The 25649-nt window shown below is 39.6% G+C and overlaps 1 protein-coding gene across 1 annotated transcript in view; it reads right to left on the bottom strand.

The window, feature by feature from the left end:
* ARHGAP15 (Rho GTPase activating protein 15) overlaps positions 1-25649 on the bottom strand; it is a 467991-nt gene that overhangs the window by 29155 nt on the left and 413187 nt on the right. Inside the window, exon 13 of the mRNA XM_084643055.1 lies at positions 5071-5176. Within this exon, the coding sequence (XP_084499181.1) occupies positions 5071-5176 (106 nt within the window). The remainder of the gene's footprint in view (positions 1-5070; positions 5177-25649) is intronic.

Below are 25649 nucleotides of genomic sequence, written 5' to 3'. Positions count from 1 at the left end.
GTGTGCTCAGTAGATGTGCTGGCTGCACCAACACAGTGTGGAGATTTCCACATCATTCTCAGTATGGTGAGTTGAAGACCCAGCCTGCACCCAGATATGTATAGATGGGAATTAATTGGAGGAGTACAGTGAGCATAGCTGGGGCAATAACGGAAGGATGTCACCTACGGCATGCTAATAAGTCAAACAAGCAATCATTTTTGTGGCTTTTGCTGCAAAGTAGAATTAAGGTTGCTGCATTGGGCTGGGATACCAAGAGCAATGGGGTGGCCACTCTTTCTCCACCTACTTCCTCCCCGTTGGATGATGAAGCCAAAGCAAAATCATGTATGTAGTTAGACATGATTAGATTCTGCATATAGCTCTGAACAGCGATAGCAAGATGGGTCATTGTACAGGAAATGATTGGTAGCTTGTATTATAGTTATACTTTAGTAAGATGTTGCTAGACAATCTCAGTCTGAAGGAGAGAGAATTACACATGTTGTTGGACCTAAGTACACCAGTTCTCATTTTAACTGCTTTAGTTCAAAACAAATACAAAATGTCTGCATTTCCCACATTAAAATACCCTGTTGTTAAATAATGTATGTATTTTCATTGTCCCTGACCTTTTGGGCCTCCCTGGGTCACAGAGTGGATCCTTTCTTGCCCATTGATAATATGTGGTACAAGACAGCATAGACCAGGGTGACCAACCTGTGGCTCCGGAGCCACATGCGGCTCTTCCGAAGTTAATATGCGGCTCCTTGTATAGGCACCGTCTCTGGGGCTAGAGCTACGGGCGCCAGCTTTCCAATGTGCCAGGAGGTGCTCACTGCTCAACCCCTGGCTCTGCCACAGGCCCTGCCCCCACTCCACCCTTCCCGCCCCCTCCCCTCAGCCTGCCGTGCCCTTGCTCCTCCCTCCTCTCCTCCAGAGCCTCCTGCATGCCACGAAACAGCTGATTGGGAGGTGCGGGGAGGGAGGGGGAGGTGCTGACTGGCGGGGCTGCCAGTGTGTGGGAGCTGGTGGGGGACTGCTGATGTATTACTGTGGCTCTTTGGCAATGTCCATTGGTAAATTCTGGCTCCTTCTCAGGCTCAGGTTGGCCACTCCGGCATAGACCTTTATGCCACCCCTTCAATTTTGGATGCCATTTGTTTCCAATATAACCTTCTACCCCAGCTTCCATATCATGGAGCCAAGACTCATAAAATAGTTCCTTCTTTCCATTAGGATGTGCTTATACAAGTCAGCACCACGTGCTGGCTTTCTTTATATAGATTAAGAATATTGCTTCCATAATGCTTATAGTCCCAAATGGTCCAATTTATCATTCTGTCCTATCTTGCACTGCTGGTGTGCTTGTATACTCCACTATTATACCAGCTGATTCACTGGGCTTTGCCACACTGATAATTGGAAATGCAGCTATTCATAGTCGGCTAGATAAGAACATGTGTATATTTAGATAACAAATCTGCCCTCCTTCCTCCTGTGGAGGTATGAGGACATATACTGAGGACATATGCAACTAAGTATCATTATTTAATTATTTGTATTTCAGTAGTGCCCAGCTGTGCCAAGGTGCTCTATATACACACAGTGAGAGTCTGTTCTTGCTCTGAAGAGATTACAGTCAAAATAGACAAGACAGATAAAGAAAGTATCATCACCATTTTATAAAGAACCAAGGCACAGAGAGATTAAGTGATGTACCCAAGGTCACACAGAAAGTCCACGGCCAAGCCAGCAACTGAACCCATGACTCATGAGTTTCAGTCCAGTGGATGAACTACAAGATCACCCTTTCAGTCTTAAATAGCCCTTGTGCATATCTGATGTGATTTTTCCTTACAGCCTGGGTAACAGTAGTTTCTTCTTGGTGGGTCCACTTCTGGAGGGTAAAATATATCTTTATATATAGACCTATTCTGACAGCACACACATGGGCTGCTAGGAATAGAACCCTGGTCCTTTAGGCACAAAAACATAGGCCTCCATCACTTGAGCTAAGGTTCTCTTTTAGCAGACACCTTCCCTTATAATTCCCAGTTTGACAGTAATAGGTCACACAACCTTCCTTTAGGCCATTCACTAAAGGTCAATTTATACACACAGGGTACATTACAGGGAGACTGGGGCAATGGTCTTTCCACAAGGCTAAATTTACTTTTTTTAATCTCTTTATGGACTTGCTTAAACCTTTCCATGCTTCATTAAATGGGGCCATCACACAACTAAATGGATTTCTTTTCTCAATTCAGCATTTATTTGGTAGCCATACATCCATACAATGATTTACATATGTTTTATGTAGTGAACTATAGAGTGCAGCAGAAAAGTATAAAGGTACCATTCATTAAAAGCTGGCTTTGGTCTGTTTTGTGGGGGTCACTTTTATTTATACTGGGTGAACTTCACCCCTGTGCCAAGGGCCTGAATGAGTCCATACAAACCACTTAGGCCGTACATACACCTCATGTTAAGAGCAGTTCTACTCTGAGTAGTGACGTTGTAAAATGGCACCTTCTTGCTGCATTGATCTGTTCTCAGTTTCTTATTTCCATAAATGCTTATTTATTTATTTCTTATTTCCAGCACAGTTAAGAGAGGAGCTGGATTCTATCCTTTGTTGTTTACTACATTGTAACCTGATACACCTGTCCAATCCCATTGAAAATAATGCAACTTCGGTGCATCACTGAAGGCATTATTTGGCCTACAAACAGTGCTTAAAGTGTGCCTGGTCAAAAGGAGTCACACAACCAGCAAATACAATTTCTACAACTAGAGCTGGGGGTGTCATTTCAGCCCTCCCTAAGAGTAAGCCCCCTTTGATTGGCTGCTTCCCTCAATTCCTCTCTTCCAGGGGTATAAACAGCCAATCAGAGCCACTGTAGGCAGAACTCTCCCCACTCCACTCAGGAGCTGAAGCCATTCTTGGGATAGGGCAGGGGGAGAAAGGGGACCAGACCAGAGCCTACTAACTGATGGTGGCGCCATTCCTCAGTTCACAGTCAAGTTGGAAGGTCATATTGAGTGGGGTCCCACAGGGACCAGTTTGGGGTTTGGGTCTGTTCAATATGTTCATCAATTATTTAGATAATGGCATAGAGAGTACACTTATAAAGTTTGCAGACAATACCAAGCTGGGAGGGGTTGCAAATGCTTTGGAGGATAGGATTAAAATTCAAAATGATCTGGACAAAATGGAGAAATGGTCTGAAGTAAATAGGATGAAATTCAATAAGGACAAATGCACTGAGGAAGGAACAATCAGTTGCACATATACAAAATGGAAAATGACTGCCTAGAAAGGAGTACTGCAGAAAGGGATTTGGGGGTCATAGTAGATCACAAGCTAAATATCAGTCAACAGTGTAACACTGTTTCAAAAAAAGCAAACATCATTCTGCGATGTGTTAGCAGAAGTGTTGTAAGCAAGACATGAGAAGTAATTCTTCCGCTCTACTCTGTGCTGATTAGGCCTCAGCTGGAGTATTGTGTCCAGTTCTGGGGGGTCACATTTCAGGAAAGCTGTGGACAAATTAGAGAAAGTCCAGAGAAGAGCAACAAAAATGATTAAAGATCTAGAAAATGTGACCTATGAGGTAAGATTGGAAAAAATTTGGTTTGTTTAGTCTGGAGAAGACTGAGAGGGGATATGATAACAGTTTTCAAGAACATAAAAGGTTGTTACAAGGAGGAGGGAAAAAATTGTTCTCCTTAACCTCTGAGGATAGGACAAGAAGCAATGGGCTTAAATTGCAGCAAGGGTAGTTTAGGTTGGACATTAGGAAAACCTTCCTGTCAGGGTAGTTAAGCACTGGAATAAATTGTCTGAGGAAGTTGTGGAACCTCCATCACTGGAAATTTTTAAGAGCAGGTTAGAAACAAACACCTGTCAGGGATAGTCTAGATACTTAGTCCTGCCATGAGTGCAGGGGACTGGACTAGATGACTTCTCAAGGTCCCTTCCAGTCCTATTATTCCCTCCTCCCCACACCTTCTCCTCCTGTGAATATTGGGATGGCTCCTCTGCTTCTTCCCCAGGAGGGACCCTGCTATGTGTGTGTGTGTGTGTGTGTGAACCACCCTTGGAATTGTAGGAGAGGCAGAGGTGAGGCAGAATTGATGTGGTGGAACTGATGAGGGGCTGGAGAACAAGCAGAGGTACTTTCTCTCTCATTTCTGTAGAAAATGATAGATCCTTTCACTTTTTTCAGACCACTTTAAATAATGCCTTCAGAAACTTCATTACCACTGATGCCACAAAAGAAAGAAAGAAAACCCAGCTTGCAGTAGATTCCAGGTTGCTTTTGTACGGCTGCCATATTTCTCTCTTGTAAACTGGGCACAGTGAATATGGAAATTGCCAAGAGATGATAAACATGGAACTCAACAATGCTGTTTTTACAAATCTGGATTTGTGAGCCACGTCCATCTCCATAGTATCTGAATGGAACATCTGTAGTATCTCATCAACTTTTCCAGAGGAGATGGACACTTTAAATCTTTCCTAAGAACTTGTGTAGGCATTCTCCACTGCACTGAACTTCACTGTAAGGTAGAACAACTAATTTTTGATGTAAACTGCAGGTCTTTTTTATGACTTATGCATGCACAAGAGCCATTTATATGAATAGAAACTTGTTGATGACATACCTTACAGTGTGCATAGCTCAAAAATAGAAACAAACCTGAAGGAGAATTTTCTAACCCATAACTTACAAAACCAACTGCATATATATATATATATATATATACTAAATTATTCTGGGTAATACAATATTGTATAATTCAACATAACCTAGTGTACAGTAATCCAAAGCATTTTACCCCATGTGAAGAGAAGTACTATTGTTCCATTTGCTAGTATAAAAACAATGAGTATTTAAGTCTAGCTGTACAGATCTTTTTGTGAGTAGAGATAGAATATATGTACATATTTGATAATCATATTCAGTTTTGCAAAAAGAGTATTCTGCATTGATAGTGTTAGATATTTAGGGTAGGATTTGGGCACCTTGCTCCTTTAGGCCCCTTTAAAAATCCCACTCCTTTAGTACTGTTAGCTTAACTTACTTTTTTAGATGTTCAAAGAGGATTTTCATTGTGTCACGGTTTGGCCTAGGAAGCTTCTGTAAAAGACGCCTTATGGATTTAACTCGAGTGCTGCTGTCTGGATTTTCTGATGGGGAAAAATAGAAAAAAAGTATAAGATTTGAGTGTCACTTTAGGATATTGTTTGCATACAGTTATGTCAGACATCTTAGTAACGAGAGCTTAAACTAGAGGACACTGTTAACGTGGTTACAAGTGCAGCTATCTTAGAATGTCTTACCCCATGTGATACTGATGGAGAGCCTACACAATAGCTTACAAGGGATTGAAAAATCTTTCTAATGGATCAGGAAACATTTTCTCATCAGAGAACTGACTTTGTATTCTATGCATTTATTTTAATAGGCCATTTGGATTTGTACAAATGCAAATATTCCACGGCTGGCCTACTTGTGAATAGTAAGTAGCCTTCTTATAAAGTAGAGTTTCCTATTCTGGAACTACATTCCACCAGTGCATCAGGATCTGCACTGGACACCTCCTTAAACTGAGTAACCATGTAATCTTTACTGTCTTTTTTTTCCTGTGCACTCCTCCAATGACCAGATTGGTTCCCTTTCTTTACCGCTAATCTCTCTATATCATGCTTTTGATCCACACACTTATGGATATTAATTTAATATTATGATTTAGCTCATGCTTTCTAGTGATCAGCAGTTGGCTACACACAATTCAATTTTTTTAGCTATCTTCTAGAATTGGTTGTATTGGTACCATCATTTTTAACTGCCTTTTAGTAGGAAACAATTACCATTACCAATATACAATCAGTAACAAAAGAATATGGGACTAAGAATGTTACTGCTGTCTTGGTCGGGATAAGCATTGTAGTTTAGTGTGATTCATGGTTTCAAGGACAAACGTTTTGCATATGGCTTATGCTTGTGATATTTGCATTTATTTGCATGAGATGTTGCAACTAAAACAAAGACGTACAACTGTGGTTTCATTTAGGAGCAGATTAGATAAGGTGACAATAGGCCTGATATAGAGAAAACATCTTGTAAGCTGCATGTTCTAGATAACCTGAGAATTCTTTTCTGATCTGATCATCTATAGCTTAACTATCATCTATAATTCTGAGTATATTTTAGTATTTAATATTTATATTGGTCTAGCATCCAGATTCTCCAGTCAAAGTTGAGCCCTCTTTGTGTTAGGTGCTGCATAAACCATACGAATACACAGTTTCTACCCTGAAGATTTTATAATCTAAGAAGCAAATTTATAGCACCACAGATCCATCATTTACATTGAGTTTAATTGTGCAATCTCTTCCTAGGAAGCTCAAAGTATTTTGAGAAAAGACTAGACCTCCGAATAATCAACGTAGAGATTATTTTTTCTTTTCAAAATCTTTCATGTGAATATAGTTTCAGGGAAAGTAGCGAGACTGACAACCCTGGAGAACGAAGTTATCCACAGAACAGACATAGGCATGGATGACAACAGACAGAGGTTTCTATGCACAGCCCTATCACTGTATTTTGACCATGATATCAAGGGACCCAACTGTACAGTGGAGAAGGTAGTTCAGTATCAATGCTCAGTCAGTCCTTGGCCTCTCTGTTGAGGCTGCCAAAAGTAGTGGTTATTTTTGTCATGTGGACACCCTGTCCTGTGAGAATTGAATTGAAGATGCTATCCAAAATTGTATAAAATTATAGCAGGTATACTTTTCAACTGATATCACTCAACGGTAGTTTCCATTCTGTTTTCCAGAAAGCGTTCACTGGCCTTAAGCACAGATGCACCCACTCAGCTCAGATGTGAATCTAGCCTAGGATTTTTAAAAAACAGAGTTATGAAAGAAGGTCAACACCACAACTCAAAGCACCTGATGCTTGCTTATTGTTGAGTGCTCAATACTTCAGGGGAAATGCAGTACAGGAAGGATTTATTATAGGCATCTATGGAGATGTTTTCCCGTCCCACACCCCCAGGTTGATTTGCATAGATATCTACCTGGGTGTCACCCTCTATTCCAGAAGTGACTGCATTTCAGAGATCAGGGAAGTGATTCTTACACGGATATAATCCATGAAACTTTTAGCATTACATAAATGCACAGTAATATTCTAATACCCAATCCCTTTAGAAAATGGAAAGTATGGACAGTTCTTTTTTAAAGGCAGACTCTGCCTCCTTTTTAAAGTGCATAACCAAAGACATGGCCAGGAGAAAATAGGATGAGAGACAGTTAACCAATTTCTAAAGCACAGAAATCCTAGAAGAAATGGTGCATAAAATTATTTTATGAATCAGCCTATTCGTTAATTGTTAGCCTATTGTAAAAGAGGAAAAACAGGCAACATGTGGTAACTTTAGTCAGCATTTCTGAACAGGGAATGATAAACACCTCTGCCTGGCTCTGGCATTTATCAGTACTGAGATATTATTACCACATAGACTCACAGCATGGTTACTGTTATCATCGAAAAAAAGAGCCAGCTAATCTTAATGGTTTGTAAAGCCGTTACCTGCACTGGTCTGACATTTATCATGATCATTTTACCACATGGGTCCTACATAGCAAAGGTATTTTATCTGGAAGGGACATCACTATGAATTATTATTTGCAGCTAGGTAGAAAATTGTATGTTGTAGATACCTTTTCTCATTATAAATCACAGTCACATTTCACCATTTCCCACACAAAGCTGCTGAGCCCAGAATTTTTGCCACAATGCTTACTCTCTCTACCTTTTATAGTTCCATGAAAACACTGGGTACTTTTTCATTAAAATGCTTGATGTTGTTTTTTTAAATGCTACATACGCTTGATTTTTTTTGGATGTGTTAAAGATAATTTTCTCCAACTTTATAAACTGAAGTTGATAAACTGTCTACTTTTTTAAAAACCTTGTTCCTGCTTCTATCTTAGCGGCCAGACTTGTCTCTGCTCTTGACCTTGTCAATGCAATATTTAAGAGTAGATCGGATGTAAGTCCTTATGTTTGATTTTGAAATACCTATGCATTTTCTTCTCTGCCTGAAATCCTTGCGTTCCACTTTAAAGCCACTGAACATTTTCTCCCTTCATTTTCCTAATTGGGAAGATCTTTTTCATGGGTGCCTCTTCATCAAACTAAAAAGAAGGGGGAGGGAAATCCTACCTGAAGATTTGTGTAAATAGTCATCCAAGAGGTATCACCAAACTATCTGTTGCCTAATGAAGCCCAGTAATTTACAGTACAAAGAAAGAGAAGACATTTTGTAGATCTGACACTTCTTTTTTTGAAACTCTAAGGCTAAGTCCAGAATATGAAATAGGCTAATTTTTTTAAGTTAAACTAGCACAAAGGTACAACTTGTAATTGCAAAAATCAACAAAAATCCCTGTTAAAAGATTATCAGTAAGTTCTGGAAAGTTCTGTTTTCTTTTCTCTAAACTGTTTCAATAGGAATAAAAACAACCAAAAATTACACACACACACATAATAAACAGGGAGAACATTTAGGCCCTCCCCCCTTTTTATTTTAGGATAAATATGGAAGGAGAATGTAACAATTTTAGCAAATTAAGATAATTTCATGTGAATTGCAGAAGGTACTTTTATGTTGCTAGTACATATATTTAGAAATTGCGTTCCTGTATTTAAAAATAAGGTTCTCTTTAAGAAAGCAAGACTGTAGAGATGCTCTTGTTTATATTTAAATGAAGAATGCATTAAACAAGCTACAAAGCATTTAATATTATATAGGCTCTTTTGAAAATGAGCTCTGGATAAACATTTGAACATGGAAGAAAACATGATGTGCCTGTAACATTAACTGTGGCTGGGTGAAAATGAACAAAGAAAGTAACCTTTAGCTTTTATGTCCATAAAGAATACTTAAACAAATCCCATTGAATCTTTCTTTTAATCATTAATTTTAAATGGACATAGCTATTTACAACAAACCACTTTGTTTTAGAACAGGAAGTCCAAGGTTTATCTCCAATAACTCACATTTTCTAGGAAGGGATGTATGTCTCTAACCTGACATGCATTCATTATTTTGCAAGGTACTGGAGTCTGACCTTTGACCCTCCTCAGACCTGCTGCATTATTCATGCCTGACTTACTTTGTGTAGTTTTACTACAGTACCCATTTCCCTTTACCAGCAGCTTCAGTTACTTGTTCATGTTTAACGTTAAACTGGCATTTATGGCTCACATTAATGCTTAATTTTATTTCAAGCCATCATCTCTTCTTTTTGTCCTGTTGAACCGAACTGTGTTGTGTGGTTGGGGAAAAGGCGCTATATGATTCTGCATAAAATATTGCACTATTGAGCTGTCATCAACACTAAGATTTTTTTTAAAAAGCGTGTTTCCCTCCTCGCTTTTTATATTGCGCTGCTCACCATTTTTTTGAGAAACTTTATGCTGTGTTCAAAATGTCACACACTATTCCTACAGCAAATTCCGTAACCAGAGACTACATCCAACAATTCACACAATTGATTCAACTGCCAGGTTTTGTTTTTGTTTTTTGTTTAATCAGAACTGAGTAGGTTAGGTGGATTTTTGAGTGCTAATGAAATTGTGAGACTTATGGTGCTGGCTACTGCCAGCCATAGTGTGGGCAGACGCTCTGCAAGCTTCCCCACTGTGTTGCTGTGCAAGCATCCCTGCTGTTATGTTTGCTATAGTTTTAATGTCTGTGAAAAATTCCTGATGAAACTAAATTATGTTATGCTTTCTTGTTTATGTAAATAAAATACCCGATCTGGCCAGTTTGTCCTGCCCTTGCCCATTTTAGAAGCTCTCCCATAGTACAAGTGCTTAACTTAACCCCAAATCCTATCAACTACCTCTGTATTATCAGGATATGAGAATTTACTTAAAACAGAATGCACATTGGGCTTCATTTTTCAGTGGTGCTGAGTGCCCACCTCCCCAACTGCCATCAGTCGATTTCAGTATTCAGAACAAAGACCATTGTGGTTAAAAAAAATGTGAAGTTAGATTTTTTTTTTAAAAAATCGGATTCCTCATATAATTTGAAAAACAAGGATATTTCATCTTGTGTAACATTAACGTCTCAATCTTAATCATCTGCTATAGACAATGCAAACCTTATTGCATATATACACTGTAAAATACTACAGCATTTAAAAAAATCCATAAGAATGTGCAAACTAACTAATGCTTGGTACAAGGAGAATAAATCAATTCAGACCACAAACTGGTTACTTTTTATTCATGCCTCAGAAATAGATGTTGCAAAAAATGAACATTACAAGAAACCTTTTTATATATCCAATTGATGAATTCACCAAATGTGATACAGAGTGGAGTTTTCAATGAATATTCATACAACTCTTGCAATCCATTAGCAAGACTTAAGACAATGAGTTTGCAACTCAATCCCATTTAACAAAAATATATGTGGAATTAATGGGGAAAAACAGCACTTACAAAACTTAAACTTTAATGTATCAAACTCCAGGTGCCAGAGTTTGAGGGAAATAACCAATAATAGTCATTTTTTACATATTTGATGGGACTGATTATGCAATGTGCAACTCTAAATGGCTTATAGCACATTGTAGCATGGTTCCATCCCATTGGCTACAGTAGGGTGCAGGCAGATGGATGACAGTGACAAGGAGAGAAGTGCTTTTGCTTAGCCGTGCGTTAAGATGCCATCCAGAAGCTCTGTGCACTGCAGACACTTCATTAGGATGCCAGGATAATGGTAAACTACCACTCAGAGTGACACCCCATTTCCTGCTTACTGAGCTCTCCAACCTCGGCAGATGTCAACAATCTCACAGTGCTACAGACCAGACCTAACTTTCCAGTCACTTTGACTCCAATTTTTCCCCCCTTAACAGTGCCATACATTACATGCAATATGTAACAGCAAATACTAAACGGAAGAAAAAATTTGCTGCTCTAATTATAACAAAGCAGCATCTGACTTAGGTACTGTATGTTCAGAGTACATACAATCAGCTGGGCATTATAAAAGAGAGATGCTCTTTGTTAGTCAGTTTTAAGGGTTAATTAGACTTAAGACTTTAATAACAACAGTTAAAGTCTGATCCCAGTAGAGACGATTGTGCTTCATGACTAGTTTCCATTTAAATATGAAAAAAATTTGCGGAGCTCTTTTCTGATAGATTTCATATTCGGTTTCAGCCTCGTGCATGGTTTTCTGTACAGAAAGAGCAGACTTGAGCATCTGGATGGTGTGATATTTTCTCTGCAAATGCACAACTCGTGGCCGTCACATACCTCCCTAACAGCAATTATAGCCAACAGAGAGTCTGTGCTACAATACTTAACCTATACTTCCTTCCAGAGATGCAAAAATAGCTACTTATCCTTTTAAAAATGATCTCCAAAATTAAAAACATTGTTTAAAAGGCTCCAAATCATAATGCAATTTTTCCCTGGTCCAAATTTTATTTTTCAATTCTCTGTGTATCCATAAACAGACTCTCCCATGAAAGAATTATTGATGTTTTTGAAACCAGAAATCCCTATTTACTTTACAAATGTTGCATTTAGAATATTTCTTTGTGGGCCAGGTTGATGTTTTAGCAGGAGTGCTCTGGACTGCCACATAGATAACCTTGCATAATGACAGGTTTCAGAGTAACAGCCGTGTTAGTCTGTATTCGCAAAAAGAAAAGGAGTACTTGTGGCACCTTAGAGACTAACCAATTTATTTGAGCATGAGCTTTCGTGAGCTACAGCTCACGAGCATCTTATTCTCTTTGGAAGGGGAAAGAGCACGACAAGGCAGCACAGTTAGCCACAGAGAGCTTTCTGTTTGCTCAGAAGAGTGACCCCTCCCCAAGCCTGTGTTAAGGAATGACTTTGATTGGCATTCTAGTCTTCCCAGAGTTGTGTGGGTGGTATAAATGTGAATAATAGAAGTGGGTTAAAAAAGAAGAAAAAATAATAAGGATTCTGAGGAATCTATTTGGGATGAGATGAGACACATTTCCCCCCCCCCCCCACCACTCCCTCACCCCCGTTCTCCTTGCCTGGAAATTAAGATGGTTACCAGGAATCTTTACAAAATAGCTGGAAACATGGGGCCAAATCCTGAAGTCTTTCTTAAGATATTATCCATTCTTACTTGGGCAAAACTCCCATTGAAACAAGCAGAAATGAAGAATCTGCACTTGCTGATGTTAACAGGATATTACCACGGCCTTCTGTGGGAACAGGTCTGGGTACTAAGGGAGGACTTTAGGATTGGATCCATACATGATAAAAGCAAATATTTTTTACTTGATTAAAATGTAAAGTTGTGATTATTTTAAAAATCTGTTTAATATGCACTGAAAATATTTTTTCAAATACGCATTCCCATAACATTTTGCTGCACTATGACCTTTGGTCTGATGTCTCCTAATTCTGCAGAAGGTTAAGAAGGGAGATACCTCATATGTGCTAATACTGGCCATATTTGGGGATTAGAAGTTTCAAGATTTTTAGGAACAAAAGAAATATGCACATTTGATTCTTTTCCCCATCCAAATTATTTTTAAAAATCCAACAACAGTAAACAGTATCTCCCCAAGGGAGATTTAGATTTGAAGACTGTTCATTATATCATTTGAATAAGACTAGACCTGGCCTTTTGACTTTGAACCACTACCAAATTTCAGGCTGTGAGGAAATTGTTCTACATTTCCTGACAAATTGAGTTAAGCAGACATTAAGTGGGCTTTAAGAAAACAAATGGCCATCTTTATCACAGGTGGACACTGATGGCTTAATGGGGCCTGGGCTGATTGTATCACTTCTAATGGCTTGACGGGAAGCATTAGGGTTTTTGCATAAAGAACTGGCATTGCGAACCCTGCTAACACAGACCTGTCAAGCGTTCTGTATCCCTTTGTGCATGGAAGCAGATGTTTGTATGTATACTATGAACTGGCATTAGAGCAAGCGACAGATGCCTGTATGAATGCCAGGTTTGTGAATTTTTACAGCAGGAGCATGTTCTGAGGAAGTGCAGCCCTGCCCTCTATCATAGGTAATTCCCACTGGAACTTACTAAATCCCAGCTATGTTTTCATTATTTGGTTTTCCTAGCAACTGGATGAATGTATCTGTCCTGAAAATGTAAGATGAGAATGCTACCAAATTCTTACAGATTTGCAGTACTGGGGCTGTTTTGAAGTTATTATTTTCTGTAATTTCCGTTGCACCCTGTAATCTAAACCAACATTCCTCAAAGGGGAAAGTGGTATTATAGCTATCTAATTAAAACGTGTGTTAATGTTAGCCTGGTAACCATTCCCTCCTCTCCCTGCCAGTCCCCTGCCCCCCGCCCCCCAAGAAAAGGAAAAAAGAAAAAAAAAAGAAATGCTGAATTAGATTCACAGCACTTCATTGCCTTCCACAAACAGAATTTACACTGTAGTTGTCTGTCAACAATACGAACAGGTAGCTTGCAGTCCATTAAACAAACACCGTGCCCCCCTCACTTTTATTTGACATTTTATTTGGCTATGACAAATGAGCAGCAGTTGGATTATAACATAATTTGTCTTGTCTTTATTACCAGCACAAAGGACACCATTCATTAATTATTCTGCCGTTGCAGCTTAACACTAACTGGAAAGGTCCCTCTTCGGACAGATGGCGGGGACGATGTTATTTATATCAATCAGCCAAAATCCTCAACAAGGATTACTGTTCCTGAGACTAAATGATTTATTTCTTTTTACCTCACCCTCCCTCAACCCCTTCTGCTTTCAGAGATTTCTCTATAAAAACAAAATTTGATAGGAATCTTAAAGCAAAGCCATATTTAACCTGTTAGCTTGCAAAACAACATGCATGTTACATCAGTTTAACTACACGACATTAGTTGCATATTTTGAACTGTTTTAGCTTTTTTTTCATCTTCAACTCCACAGAAAAAAAGATTAACTGAGGGTCTTGGAGCAGCAAGTTCAGCAAAAGTTTGCCTTTTCTGTAACACCATACTGCTGTTGTCCCCAGAGACTACCAGGATCAGGAAATGGTGCCAGCTGTCAGGATTTCTGTCTCTGATAAGATGAGATGACCCACCTTATTACAGAAAGACCAGCAATAGACCTTTTGCAAGATAAACTAGGATGTTTCGTAAAATTCCAGGCTAAACTGAGGGTCAAATCATACATGAGACAGATGCTCATCTATTCCTACTGGATACAAGTCTTTATTCAGTATCAAGGGATGGAGGGGTTTTACTTTACTTGCTCTGTCTTGTTAATGACTCTGCCCAACACATAATCAAACAGTAATAATTTCTAGAGACTGAATCCATATGCAAAAATCTTCTGAACGTCTTTTACAGGACTTCTGAAATGGTGCCCTTTCTTATAGACATACTCTTTAGGAAAGAAATCCATATGGATTGTTACATCGCATGAGGATTAAGACATTTAAAGTTTTATCCAAGTTGCACACTCTGTTATAATAAAGACTAAAACACAGAAACTTTTATTGTCTGCAGAAATTATTGGTATAACCTTGCTATCCTGATTAGTTTGCAAATATTAAAAGTCCCATCAAGACAAATATCAGCAACATGCAAATACCCTTGCAGGTTGTGATTAAGATTTTAAATGTATCCTTTTGCTTTTAGTTAATGAAAAACAAAGTCTTGGAGGATCTAAGTTGTAATTTATTAAACATGAAAGGCTCCTTGATGAAATATAGAAATGAGATATATTTTGCATTTCAAAGATTTAAGCTGACAACTTACTTGCATGCAAATAAGAGCAAGATTTGTAAAAATATTTGAAAAGAAATTATTCCTGAATGTACTTATTACAATAATGTGGCATGTAGATAAGAGAAACACACAGCATTAAAAGACATTCATTTCTCCAAAGTCTTAAAATTAGCTTCTTTCTGCCATTGTGTATTAATGTTCTTCTTCAGGAATGCAGCATATTAAAGAACTGAACAGAATTAGTAATAAATTTGTTAATTACAAATTTAAGCAACACAACTGTGTTGTTTCCCCAATATGTTTTTTTCAAAAGCAGAATTGCTAATGCATTTTAATCATTTATGTGTAAACATTTGAGGATAAAATATTCTGAAGTTTATCAATTTCAAGAGCTGTTTATTTGCTGGCAAAATAGGGCATGTTATACAACATATATCTTATCATTTTTGCTCATCAAATCCCCATTTGCTGAATGCAAATTTCTCTGGTCTAAGTGCTCTTGCACCTCAATTTAAATGAATAATAGGATAGACTCTATTAAAATCGGTTTAAGGTTGCCATGGGTGACATATCAGTAGGGTTAAAATGAGAAAAAAGGTCACAGAAGCAGTCCTTACAACCTGTTTTTTTATCATAATGAAGCATATGTAAGTATCTGTGTAGGTTTAACAACAACATATGGAAATTGGAGACAATACTTAGTTTGTAGATCTTTTCAATTTATTTTTTAGACAACATATTTCAGAACAAATGAATGTAAAATCACGGTACCATCAATAACTGGGAATGTATTCAGTTGCATTGAAAATTGGAGAGTAAACCCCAGTGCAGTAACATAGTACTCTGACAGATTGTGGATTTGTAAAAATAACAGAGAAGTCAGAAGAATACTGTATTTTGATTGTAGCAAATCCTTCATTTCAAGGAACCAGCAAGGTGCTCTAATCATATTAACAAAGAAGCCAGAAACTATACCAAAACACCTCATTTAAGAAGATTTTTGAGTCCTCGGCTAACCAGATTTATGGGATTATGCATGCAGTTAGTTCATAAGTATTGAAAATATTACCACTTCACAAGGAAACCTTCCTTGATCTATCTCTTTTTTTTGTGTGTGTTGTAGTCTTATCCTGTTTAAAGCTGAACAAATAACACTGCTGACCATTTTGAAGACTTGAGGAATAAAATAAAATCACAACTTTTCTGAATTTTTGGATCTGTTTTAAAAGTCAAAATCTATTTGTTAAGGTACTACACTTATTGCTGACTTTTTATATTATTTATGGTTCTCATTTGGATTTCACAGAATCAGATTTTTGTTACAAGTGTTATATTTCCTCTCTTTTTAACCTATATTAAAAAGAAAATCTCCTTATTTGCTAAGGTTACAGTGTTAGTTTAATTTTCATAGGAACAGTGGAATATGATGAAGCGAGTAACATTTACCAAGTCATTAGTTTTATGCAAACTAGGAAGGAAGATGAAAGAAAAAAATATCAATTATTTATAGATTGTTAAAATGTATCTTAGTGCAGTGCTACTGTATAGAAATGACAATTAGCCAAACTTACCTTCTATAATTAATAATGCATACATTATGCTCTTTGGGCAACTAATCACCAGTTCTACAAATTTGTTTGACACTCTTGAAGATACCTATCACATGGGTTTAAAAAAAAAATAAAAAGAACAATGCTCTGCCATTCATGGCCAACTTTAAAAGGCTTTCTGCTATCCCAGAAGTGATGAGTGAACAAAATGATGATCTATAAATTGCTTGACTATGTGAATGAAACATAAGATTACAATCCAAACATTCCTAACTAAAGAACTCCCAAAAGACCAAATTCAAAATGTAAGCTTGATACAATCTATAACATTTAGCATTATCTTTGTGGATACAAACATTTATCTTTGTGGATACAAACTTAACTCTTAAGAAGATCTGTCAGAAGAACTTCCTGTTGCCTGCAGATCTCTGAGCATAAACAGGCAAGCAAGTCACATTACATGTCCTCTTTTTCCTGTTCCACAAATTTGAGTATGATAGATCTGGCTGTGGGAGGGGCATATATTCTATACAAACCTATAATGTTGCTTCATCAAACTGTAGGTTCTGAACCCTGTATTCTGCTGAAGTAAAGAACGATAACAGAATCAGCAACGCTAATTCTGTGTTCTCTCACTCCTTGGGGACATGCACCATTCTTGTGATAATGAACCATAGACTTCACTATGCAGTCACAGGCATTAAAATATGGAAAGATTATGCCATGTTTGCAATGGGGAAATGTCATGTGTGGCTTCCTCATCCATGATGATATCTATTAGGCTCCTCTGTGAGGTGTTAATTTTTAAGGGGGTGCTTAAAATAATTTTTACTACATATTTGGTAGTCTTCATATTGAAAAACTAATCTTTGGATGTTAAGACATGTGGCTACTAGCATTGGTTTCCTGTAGATCTGAATGTCACCACAGTTTGTAGGTTTCTTGGAAAACATATTTTCCAGTGATTGCCCTCGTGATTGTTCATGTTTGTTTCGTGATCTTTATCATAGCAGATATATACGTGACTGGCTACACCTATAGGTAGGTCCATCCATTTCTCTAATGGCTTTTGGTTTGCAGTAGCTTTACACACCAGTTATTCATTCTCAGTGGTTTCTGTGCCTGATATAGACTTCATTTAAAACAGATTTAGGATGGCAGGATGTAGAAGAGTGCTGCACTTAGGAAAAACACTACCTTGTGGTCAAATCACCTGTTATATGGAGATTTAGACTCAGATCTTAATATGGCGCACAGCTGCCATCAACCCCTCACTGAACAATGGATTCATCCAGAGAGAGCTTATCTCCACACTGAGGGTCAGATAACTCACTATTTCTACTGAAGTCCTTGGCTTTGACCCATGGACCTCATGGGGGATTTTCACCTTTAATTTTCTCCTGAAGATCCTTCTTCCTCATTCACCTTCCTTCATAACTCATGTTCTAGTTTCCGTTATTTCAACTAATACTTTATAGCTGTATTAAGGTGGAGTGGCGAAAAGAAGTTTTTGTGTAACAGATTATTAGATGCCTCACAAACAGGCATATTTCTGTCATACTAAGTTCTGCACTGGTCATTGGCTACCTGTTAATACACAGGAAAAAGAAGAAGTATTTTACTGTCACAGAGGATAACACAAAATAATTTTTCCTATGGTTTTATTTGAAATAAAAATATTCTTTGCATTAATTTGTGGATAGTCTTGCATGTATAAATATTAAGGCATTGCCAAATATTCCAAGTATCCCTCCATGGCAAATTGTCTTTAAATACTGGCAGGTTTTTTTCTTTTTAACATTTACTTGTGGACCAGAAACACTTTCAGTCTATTGCCCCTGGCCTTCTGTGAGAATGTTAGTTAGTAATGCTCATAAAAACTCAATTCATCAATGTGAACATAATTTGCTATGAACAGAAAGCTCACAAAAGGGTGAATTTGTCAGATAGACAGGTGGCCTGAGATCTCTCCCTGATACTGAATGATATGAATAATAGATTCTGGTAAATGTATGCCAAGACTTGAGCTGTAAACACAGCTGCCTCCATTCCCTTCCAGAATAACAGCTTCGAGAACGAAAGCCCAGGAACCACAGTTCCACCTGAGGACTAAGCTTGTGTACACACGCACACACACAAATGCATATGCACGCTCACGAACAAAACAAGTGTCATAAAAAAGAACTCAGCTAGTTGTTTCTAACCTCATTCTCAAACCCCAGCCATGAATGCATTTAACATATGTGAAGATTACAACATTTAAAAAATGTTATAATCTTCAAACTGCTTAATTTTGCACCCATTGAGTCAAAGGGAAAACCTCAGATAGCTTCAATAAGTTCAGGATCAGGTCCAAAGATAATAAACTTTGTGATATTACTGCTTTTCATGTAAAAATAAACATCTTGGCTCTCTCTGTACAAACATTAGTTAGGTTAAAATCATCTGAGTCCTGCAAAATGCTTTGTCTTCTAGACTGTAGTACTCTTTAAGGCTCATGCCTACTGTAACTTTTCCAATTTTAGCTGAATTTTTCAATCATTAGTTACAGTGCCCAGAGCATCTTAGGAAGAGATTGCATGTGCAAAAGTGCCCTTTGTACTTTCCTACTGCTCTGCTCCTGGGCTGGTATCCAGGTGTATATTAGAGCAGCCTTCAGGCTGCTCTAAATTAAGCCAGCTTCCTTTGGCCCCAGGGGATGACTACAGCATCCATGGTAGCAGTAGTTGGTAGAAGGCAGAGGAGAGGACATAGGAATTATTATGCTGGCTGTAAATCACTGAAGGATTCCCCCACCTCAAGGAGGAACCTCTTGTGGCCAGTTACACCTGTTTACAGATTCTACCAATGATGTGGCTCAAAGTGGCTGTGACACACTTGAGAATCTGGGTTTTATAATCTATTTTCCAAATCCTAGCCAGGCACTGCACATACATAGAAGAGGACTGTAATATATTTCAGAGTATTGTGGGTGGTTATCGTGTTTGTTTTGGTCTATCAAGCACTTTTATCTTCATAATTCTAGTTGTGCCCAGAGCTTATCAGAGTTATTCTTCTGCCAAACATGGTCAATGTTTCCTGTATACTTTGACCCATATAGGTCTGAACTAAGGCATTTCCCCACCCCCACCCCAAGGTGAGCCTCATTTTGGCTTCTCGGCACCAAGTGGGCTCCCTAGTCACTTCTTCACTGGAAATAACAAAGCCCAGCAAATGAACTGGGGATTGCATTATCTAAAGCTGATGCATGTTTGTTCTGATATTTGTTATCTAGGGAGAATGTTCTTTATAATGAGTTGGCTAAGGTGCGGGACATGTTTTTTGCTCTGCACTCAGAACTGAAACATCCTAAAGCTCCCGAAATGTGACAGAATATGAGGTATTGATGGCAAAAGGGAAGTTTTTTGAATAAATGAGAATCATTGTCAGAATAATGAAAAAGAAATGAGCTATGATTTAATCTGTTTTCTAGCAATGTCACAGAGGAGCTATGAGACAAGCTATCTGCAAAATTCAGAATCATTACCCATACAAAGCCATTCATACACGTTATGACTTTGGGCAAGTAGAGGGGACATGGACGTGCCAAAAAGCTGTATGCAGATACTTCACTATTAATTACACATTTACACAAGTTCACACACCTAAGTAATTCCACATTCAGTTGACTGTAATTTAAGCTCACTATGACATTAGGCCCAGCACTGCCTGTTTCTGATTGTGGCATGTGCACTTGGCTTACTCCCCCCATTTCTGGTGAAACTCCAATCTTTTCTGGATATCCATTGTAACTGTGGAAGATATACAGATCCAGTGTTTTGCATTTTTTGGAGGACAGAATAAGCCAGTCAGATCCATGGCTGTAACCCACATATCATACATATTACCCTGGGACATGTATAGCAAACTTGGATAGAGAAAAATCACAGGTGTAGTGGCCTAGCAGAAAAGTGTCAAACTGTTTTAGTGCCTTGGAACAAGGTATGAACTGCTGTCCCAATTACACTGATCCTCCGCATATATTCTGTAGCCAGGGTGTGAGCACTGAGCATGTAGAAGGGAGAGGTGGTTACATGGATGCTGCTGCCTCTGTCACCTCCACAGCTAAGATCTGATAGCTGTGAAGGTTGGAGGAAGGTATGTCAGGAGTAGTGAAGAGGAGGCAGAGAAACAGCTGCTTTATATGTTTCCTTCTCAGGGCAGATATAATAGACAACTTATAGCTGCCATCAACAGTGGTAATATCTCCTCTGTGACTTTGCTATAGTGCAGAAGGGGTTTAGGATAGGCAGCTGGAAATGGGGCTCAGCCACAAAGAGCACAACATGGATTAGAGCTCAGCTGCCATTGCTACAGGCAATGTAAAATGGCAGGAGCAGGTAAGAGCCAAAGGGAAAGGCCTCACTGAACCTATGTATTTCAGACAGTACGTAAGAAATGGCAGTTCCGATCATTGGCTTGTCTCCTTTGCACCATCCCTGCTTTAGTGGCTGACAAAGCAGTAGAATGGCAGATGCTAAGGACTGATGGAGCTCTTTTCCCTTCACAGTGCAGATCTGAGAGTAGCATAAGTCCGTAAAATAAGCTATCTTCAGGGACCACCTGTGAGGGAAAGAAGCAGATAATCCAAAGGATAGTGCAGCTATTCTGATCACCAAGTTAGTAAGGAAGAGCTCAGCAGCAGAGGCAAAAATAACAGCAGCAACAGCAGAAGATGGACCCCCCAATATATGAGGTCATTGTCAGTAGACTTCCTGCAAATGCTTGAATCTGTGGATACAGGTGTGATGTTAACATACCAAGTACCAGCTCATGCCAAAGCCACTAGACTCCAGCTGAACACTGACAAATTGATAGCTGGAAACCAGTCTGGCTCACCTAGCTGTTAGCACTGTTAAATAAGATGTTAGGTTTATAAGAATGTGTTTAGACTTTACAAAATGCTTGTAAATTGCTGCATGTTTTAATCTCACTGAACATCTGTACTCCATGTTATAAGGTTATATTACGTGTTTGCATGTACACCTCTGTAACTCACCAAACAAGAAACAAACATTACTTAATGTAAAGGCACGCTTCCGACAGAAGGAGTTAGGTCCTACCCACATGAAGGCCCACTGAAACCAAATGAGCCATTTTGAAACATCAAAGGACAAAGACTTTGTTGATTGCTTCCCCCCCATAATCGTGAAGAGGAGATGTGCACGAGGACTCTAGGAGAAGGGAATAAATATCCCTGACCAGAAGAAACTGGATCTTTATGCTGTTGGGACTTTGAGAGGGCAAGATTTCTACACATAAGCAAGGGATCCCCAGCTGCTTAGCTTGGGTTATCCGTAGAGGATATACAGAGCTTGCATATTACAGCAGCTTCTATTACCTTTTGTAACCTGAGACCATAACTCATGTGTGTGTGTGTATGTTTACCTGCTTTAACCTTGTAAATAACTCTCATTTCTTTCTCTTAGTTAAGAAATCTTTAGTTAATTTAGCATAAGCTTGGCTACAAGTGTTGTCTTTGGTGTAGGATCTATGGTGCAATTGACATGGAGTAAGCGACTGGTCCTTTGAGTAACTTGAATATTGTGATTTTTCGTGTAAGAGACCATCTATCACAAAGACAGGGTGGCAAGATAGACCGAGGTATCCAAAGGGACTGTCTGTGCCTCCATGTTAAGGCTGTTACAGTGCTTGAGGAATTCACACTTAATACTTGGTTGGTGAAATCTAAGCATATAACTTACAACCAGTGTTGGCTTGGTGCCCTGTTTCTTAACAGCCTGCCCTAAGGGAGGTACTCATGCTCCTGAGCCACTCCAGACAGCTTGACAACAGGCTTGTCTACTGGGCCAGAATAGTGCTGTGAGGCTAGACCTGGGGTTGCAACTGGAGTTTGACACTTCTGCGATGGCATGGTAAATTGCTGTGAAGCCAGCTTATGATGTAAATGGTCTAGAGATCTTGGTTGTTCACCAATGTGTGGAACTGGGGTTAATGTACAGGGAAAATCAAATGGCATTTCATGCTGCTCATGCAATACTTTCTCAACACTGCACTGGTGTAGTTTGGAATCTTACAGATCTGCCTACATTTGTACAGCAAAAAAAGAAAAAAAATATGCATAACATTCATATATCCAATGTTTATGTCAATTTTAGATGCAAAACTGGGCAATCCACTACTCAACTCCCCAAATCTATCAGCTCTCCCCATTAGTTGCCTTCACACAAATGCATCACTCTTCTGCCTATATTCCATTAATTCTCCCACCTCTTCAGTGCATTAATTTTTCCTCCACCCCATTCCATTAATTTTTTCTCTTCCACTGATTTAATTCTGCTCTGAAATCCATTAGTCTCACTTCCTGCTCCCACCCCATTAACATCCCCAACAAGTTTCTCTGTTCCCCATCTCTGTCCCTTAGTTCTCTTCCTCAGACAGTTCTAATTTCCCCTATCCTGTCTCTGTCAATTAATCATCCCTTCCAAATCACCCATTCTACACCTAGACCACTTTCTTCCTAATCTCACTCCCCCTCAAGTCTGTCAGTTCGCTCCTTCCTTTTAAGTACATCTCCCCCTGGTTCTCCCACATACCCAAGATGGTGTTATGCTCCTTTGGTAGTAGCTGCAGTAGCTTTCATTGCTGCTCTGGACTCCCTCTCCTTCTTGAGACAGCTTTTCAGTGCTTCCTACCCTGGGCTCCTTCACCATTTGGTGGGTCTCTCACTGCAGGAGCAGAGAGGAACCAAGTACAAGAAGAGAGCCTGACTGGCTGTCAAGGTCCAAGAGAGAAAGGAGGAAGTTTCGGCCACAGATTCTGCTCACCTTGGCAGCTGCCCAAGCAAGCCAGAGACTCAGAGTGGGGGGCTTGGGCAACAGAGAACAGACTGAAAAAGTGGACCCTCTGGCCAAAAGCATGAGGTGAGGCCAATTTGCAGGTGTGAGCTGACAGGTGCATTACATTCAGCCATAGTAATTCACCATCAGGAGGGAAATAAGTCAGGTGGCTAGAACATTTATGGTCTCCATCAGGGAGGCCGGAGGTTCATGGAGAAGCTGGGGCCAGTGGTCAGATGCTGACATCAATGTGTTTATGGAGAATATAAAGGTTTTGTTGAAGGGGATGAGGGGCAGAGTGTAGTTAACTAATCATTGATGATCCTGTGACAACATTTCTGTGGTGGTTGGAGTTAGAATTGGAGGGTGGCCCAATAGTCACACTCTAGGATCAGAGTGTTATGTTAAAATGGGCCATGGTAGGTGGGAAGAGACTCTGGGAGGAGCTATTGGTGTTGCAAATAAATGTGTGCCCCCCTTCTGAAAGCCTGGTTGATTTCAGAAAGACATGGCTGTGTGGATTTGTGGTTTAAATGAGATTGCATCCCTTTTGTTTGGTAAGATAACAAATATGCCTGGGGCCTTCAAGGCTCTTGACTGTGAAAAGTGGAGGACAGAGACTCAGTGCAAGGTACCTGAACAACATTGTGTTTGGTTTAGTGGCATTGAAATAAAAAGTAGAACCAGAAGAGTGTAACCACACTTAATACATCTGGAGTTTTGGTTTGTATATTTGGGGCTCGATCCACAAAGGGAGTTAGGTGTTGCACCCACTGACTTTTAGGCACCAAGAAAATCACTGTGAATCACAGCCCTGAGTTAGATGCTCAGGCTCACTATACATTGAATGGGGCGAGAGAGGTGCCTGAGAATGGGCTCCACAAAAGCTAGCACGCCGAACGAGGAGCCATCTAAACTAACCAATGGGAGATACTGACTAAAGGAGTGTGCCTTAAGCCTTGTCCCCTCACAGGGTATGTCTACACAGCAGCTCTGAGCACGCTTCCCAGCTCGGGTAGACAGACACATGCCAGCAGTGTAGCCAGGGATAGCACAGACAGAGGCTTGGGCCAGCTACGAGTACATACCTGGGGTCTGGGTGGGTTTGTGCTCAGATGGCGAGCCCAAGCTGCTGGCTGCTCTACCCCTAGCTGTGCTCCTATTTTTAGGTGCTAGTTAGAGTGGAGGTAGTTCTTGTCTGTCTAGCTGAGCTGGGAAGAATGCTCCCAGCTGTAGTACAGACATACCCACAGAGTTAGGTACCTAAGTCTGGGCTGCAGGGAGGCACCTATCTCTGCTCGGGACTCTCGGCTGTGAACACCTCCTAGAGTCAGGCACCTAAGACGATTCTTGCAATAAATGCTGGAAGTGGTATGGTGGTGCTGCTGCTCACCTTATAACTTTCTGCCCTGTGGTTACAGTACTCAACCCAAGATGTAGAAGAACCAGGTACAACTCTCCCCTCTGGTGATAGGGAGAAAGGGTTTGAACAAGGGTCTCTCAGCGCTGAGGAGAGTGCCCTCGCCACTCTCTTTCAATCTCTTCTGTGAAGCTGTTGTATTTTGGATAAATAATTACGAAGTCCTGGATCCTAGTTTTGCCACCACCCAGGTAAGTGCCCTACAAACCAGGCTCTGGAGTCATTCTCACTCACTCACTGACATCACCTGTTGTTCCCATTGACCCATCTTACAAAGAAAAAGTGGCTTGTAGTGATATTGTAGATATTGAAATACTTGCACTCCCCCGTATGAAATGGAAGTTACTAGTTAGCTCACAATCAACCAACAATTTAAGATTTGTACATGGACTGCCTGACTTACCACCTTCCCCCAAAAGTCACACTAGAAACCATAGGCTTCCACCATTTCAAAAGTGCTCTAATGCTACTGAAGGATTGCCCAGCATAGGGGATCCTTTAGTAACTTCTTACAGCTGACTTATTGGCTCCTATGGCACATGCTCTTCCTGCAAGCTAGTGCAAACAGGCACAGCCGGTGCATTCCTGTGACCCGGCAATGCACAACTGCTCTATTAGCTCCTTGAGGCTATCAGCAGTTGGTACAAAATAGATCAGCATTTTGCATCTTCACGTCACCCCCTGGAGTGTGGCCGCAAGATCAGAGTAGTGCAAAGGTGGTTAGAAGCCACCTGTTCAACTCCCCAGGACTAGTGCTGAGCACTGCTTAGTTAGACCCCATGATCTGGCCCATAATCCCCCAACAGAGGTGTGCCATAATACACAGGATACAATTTGACAGAAACATCTAACAAAGTGTAAATAAAAAGCATGATAAACAAAGCTAAAAAGCTGCCATTTTTCATTAGTGGGGGGACCCCAGGAAATTAAAAAATCAAAATGCTATCATTTACATGGTGTATTGACATCCATACCAATGTAAAAAAGTCTGACAGGCTGTCATGGTGTAAACACTCCACAAAAGAATATGTACATAAACTTGTAGAAATA

Source organism: Lepidochelys olivacea (assembly GCF_965140295.1).
Source record: "Lepidochelys olivacea isolate rLepOli2 genome assembly, chromosome: 11".
NCBI lineage: Eukaryota > Metazoa > Chordata > Testudines > Cheloniidae > Lepidochelys > Lepidochelys olivacea.
This window is presented reverse-complemented; position numbering and strand designations above follow the sequence as displayed.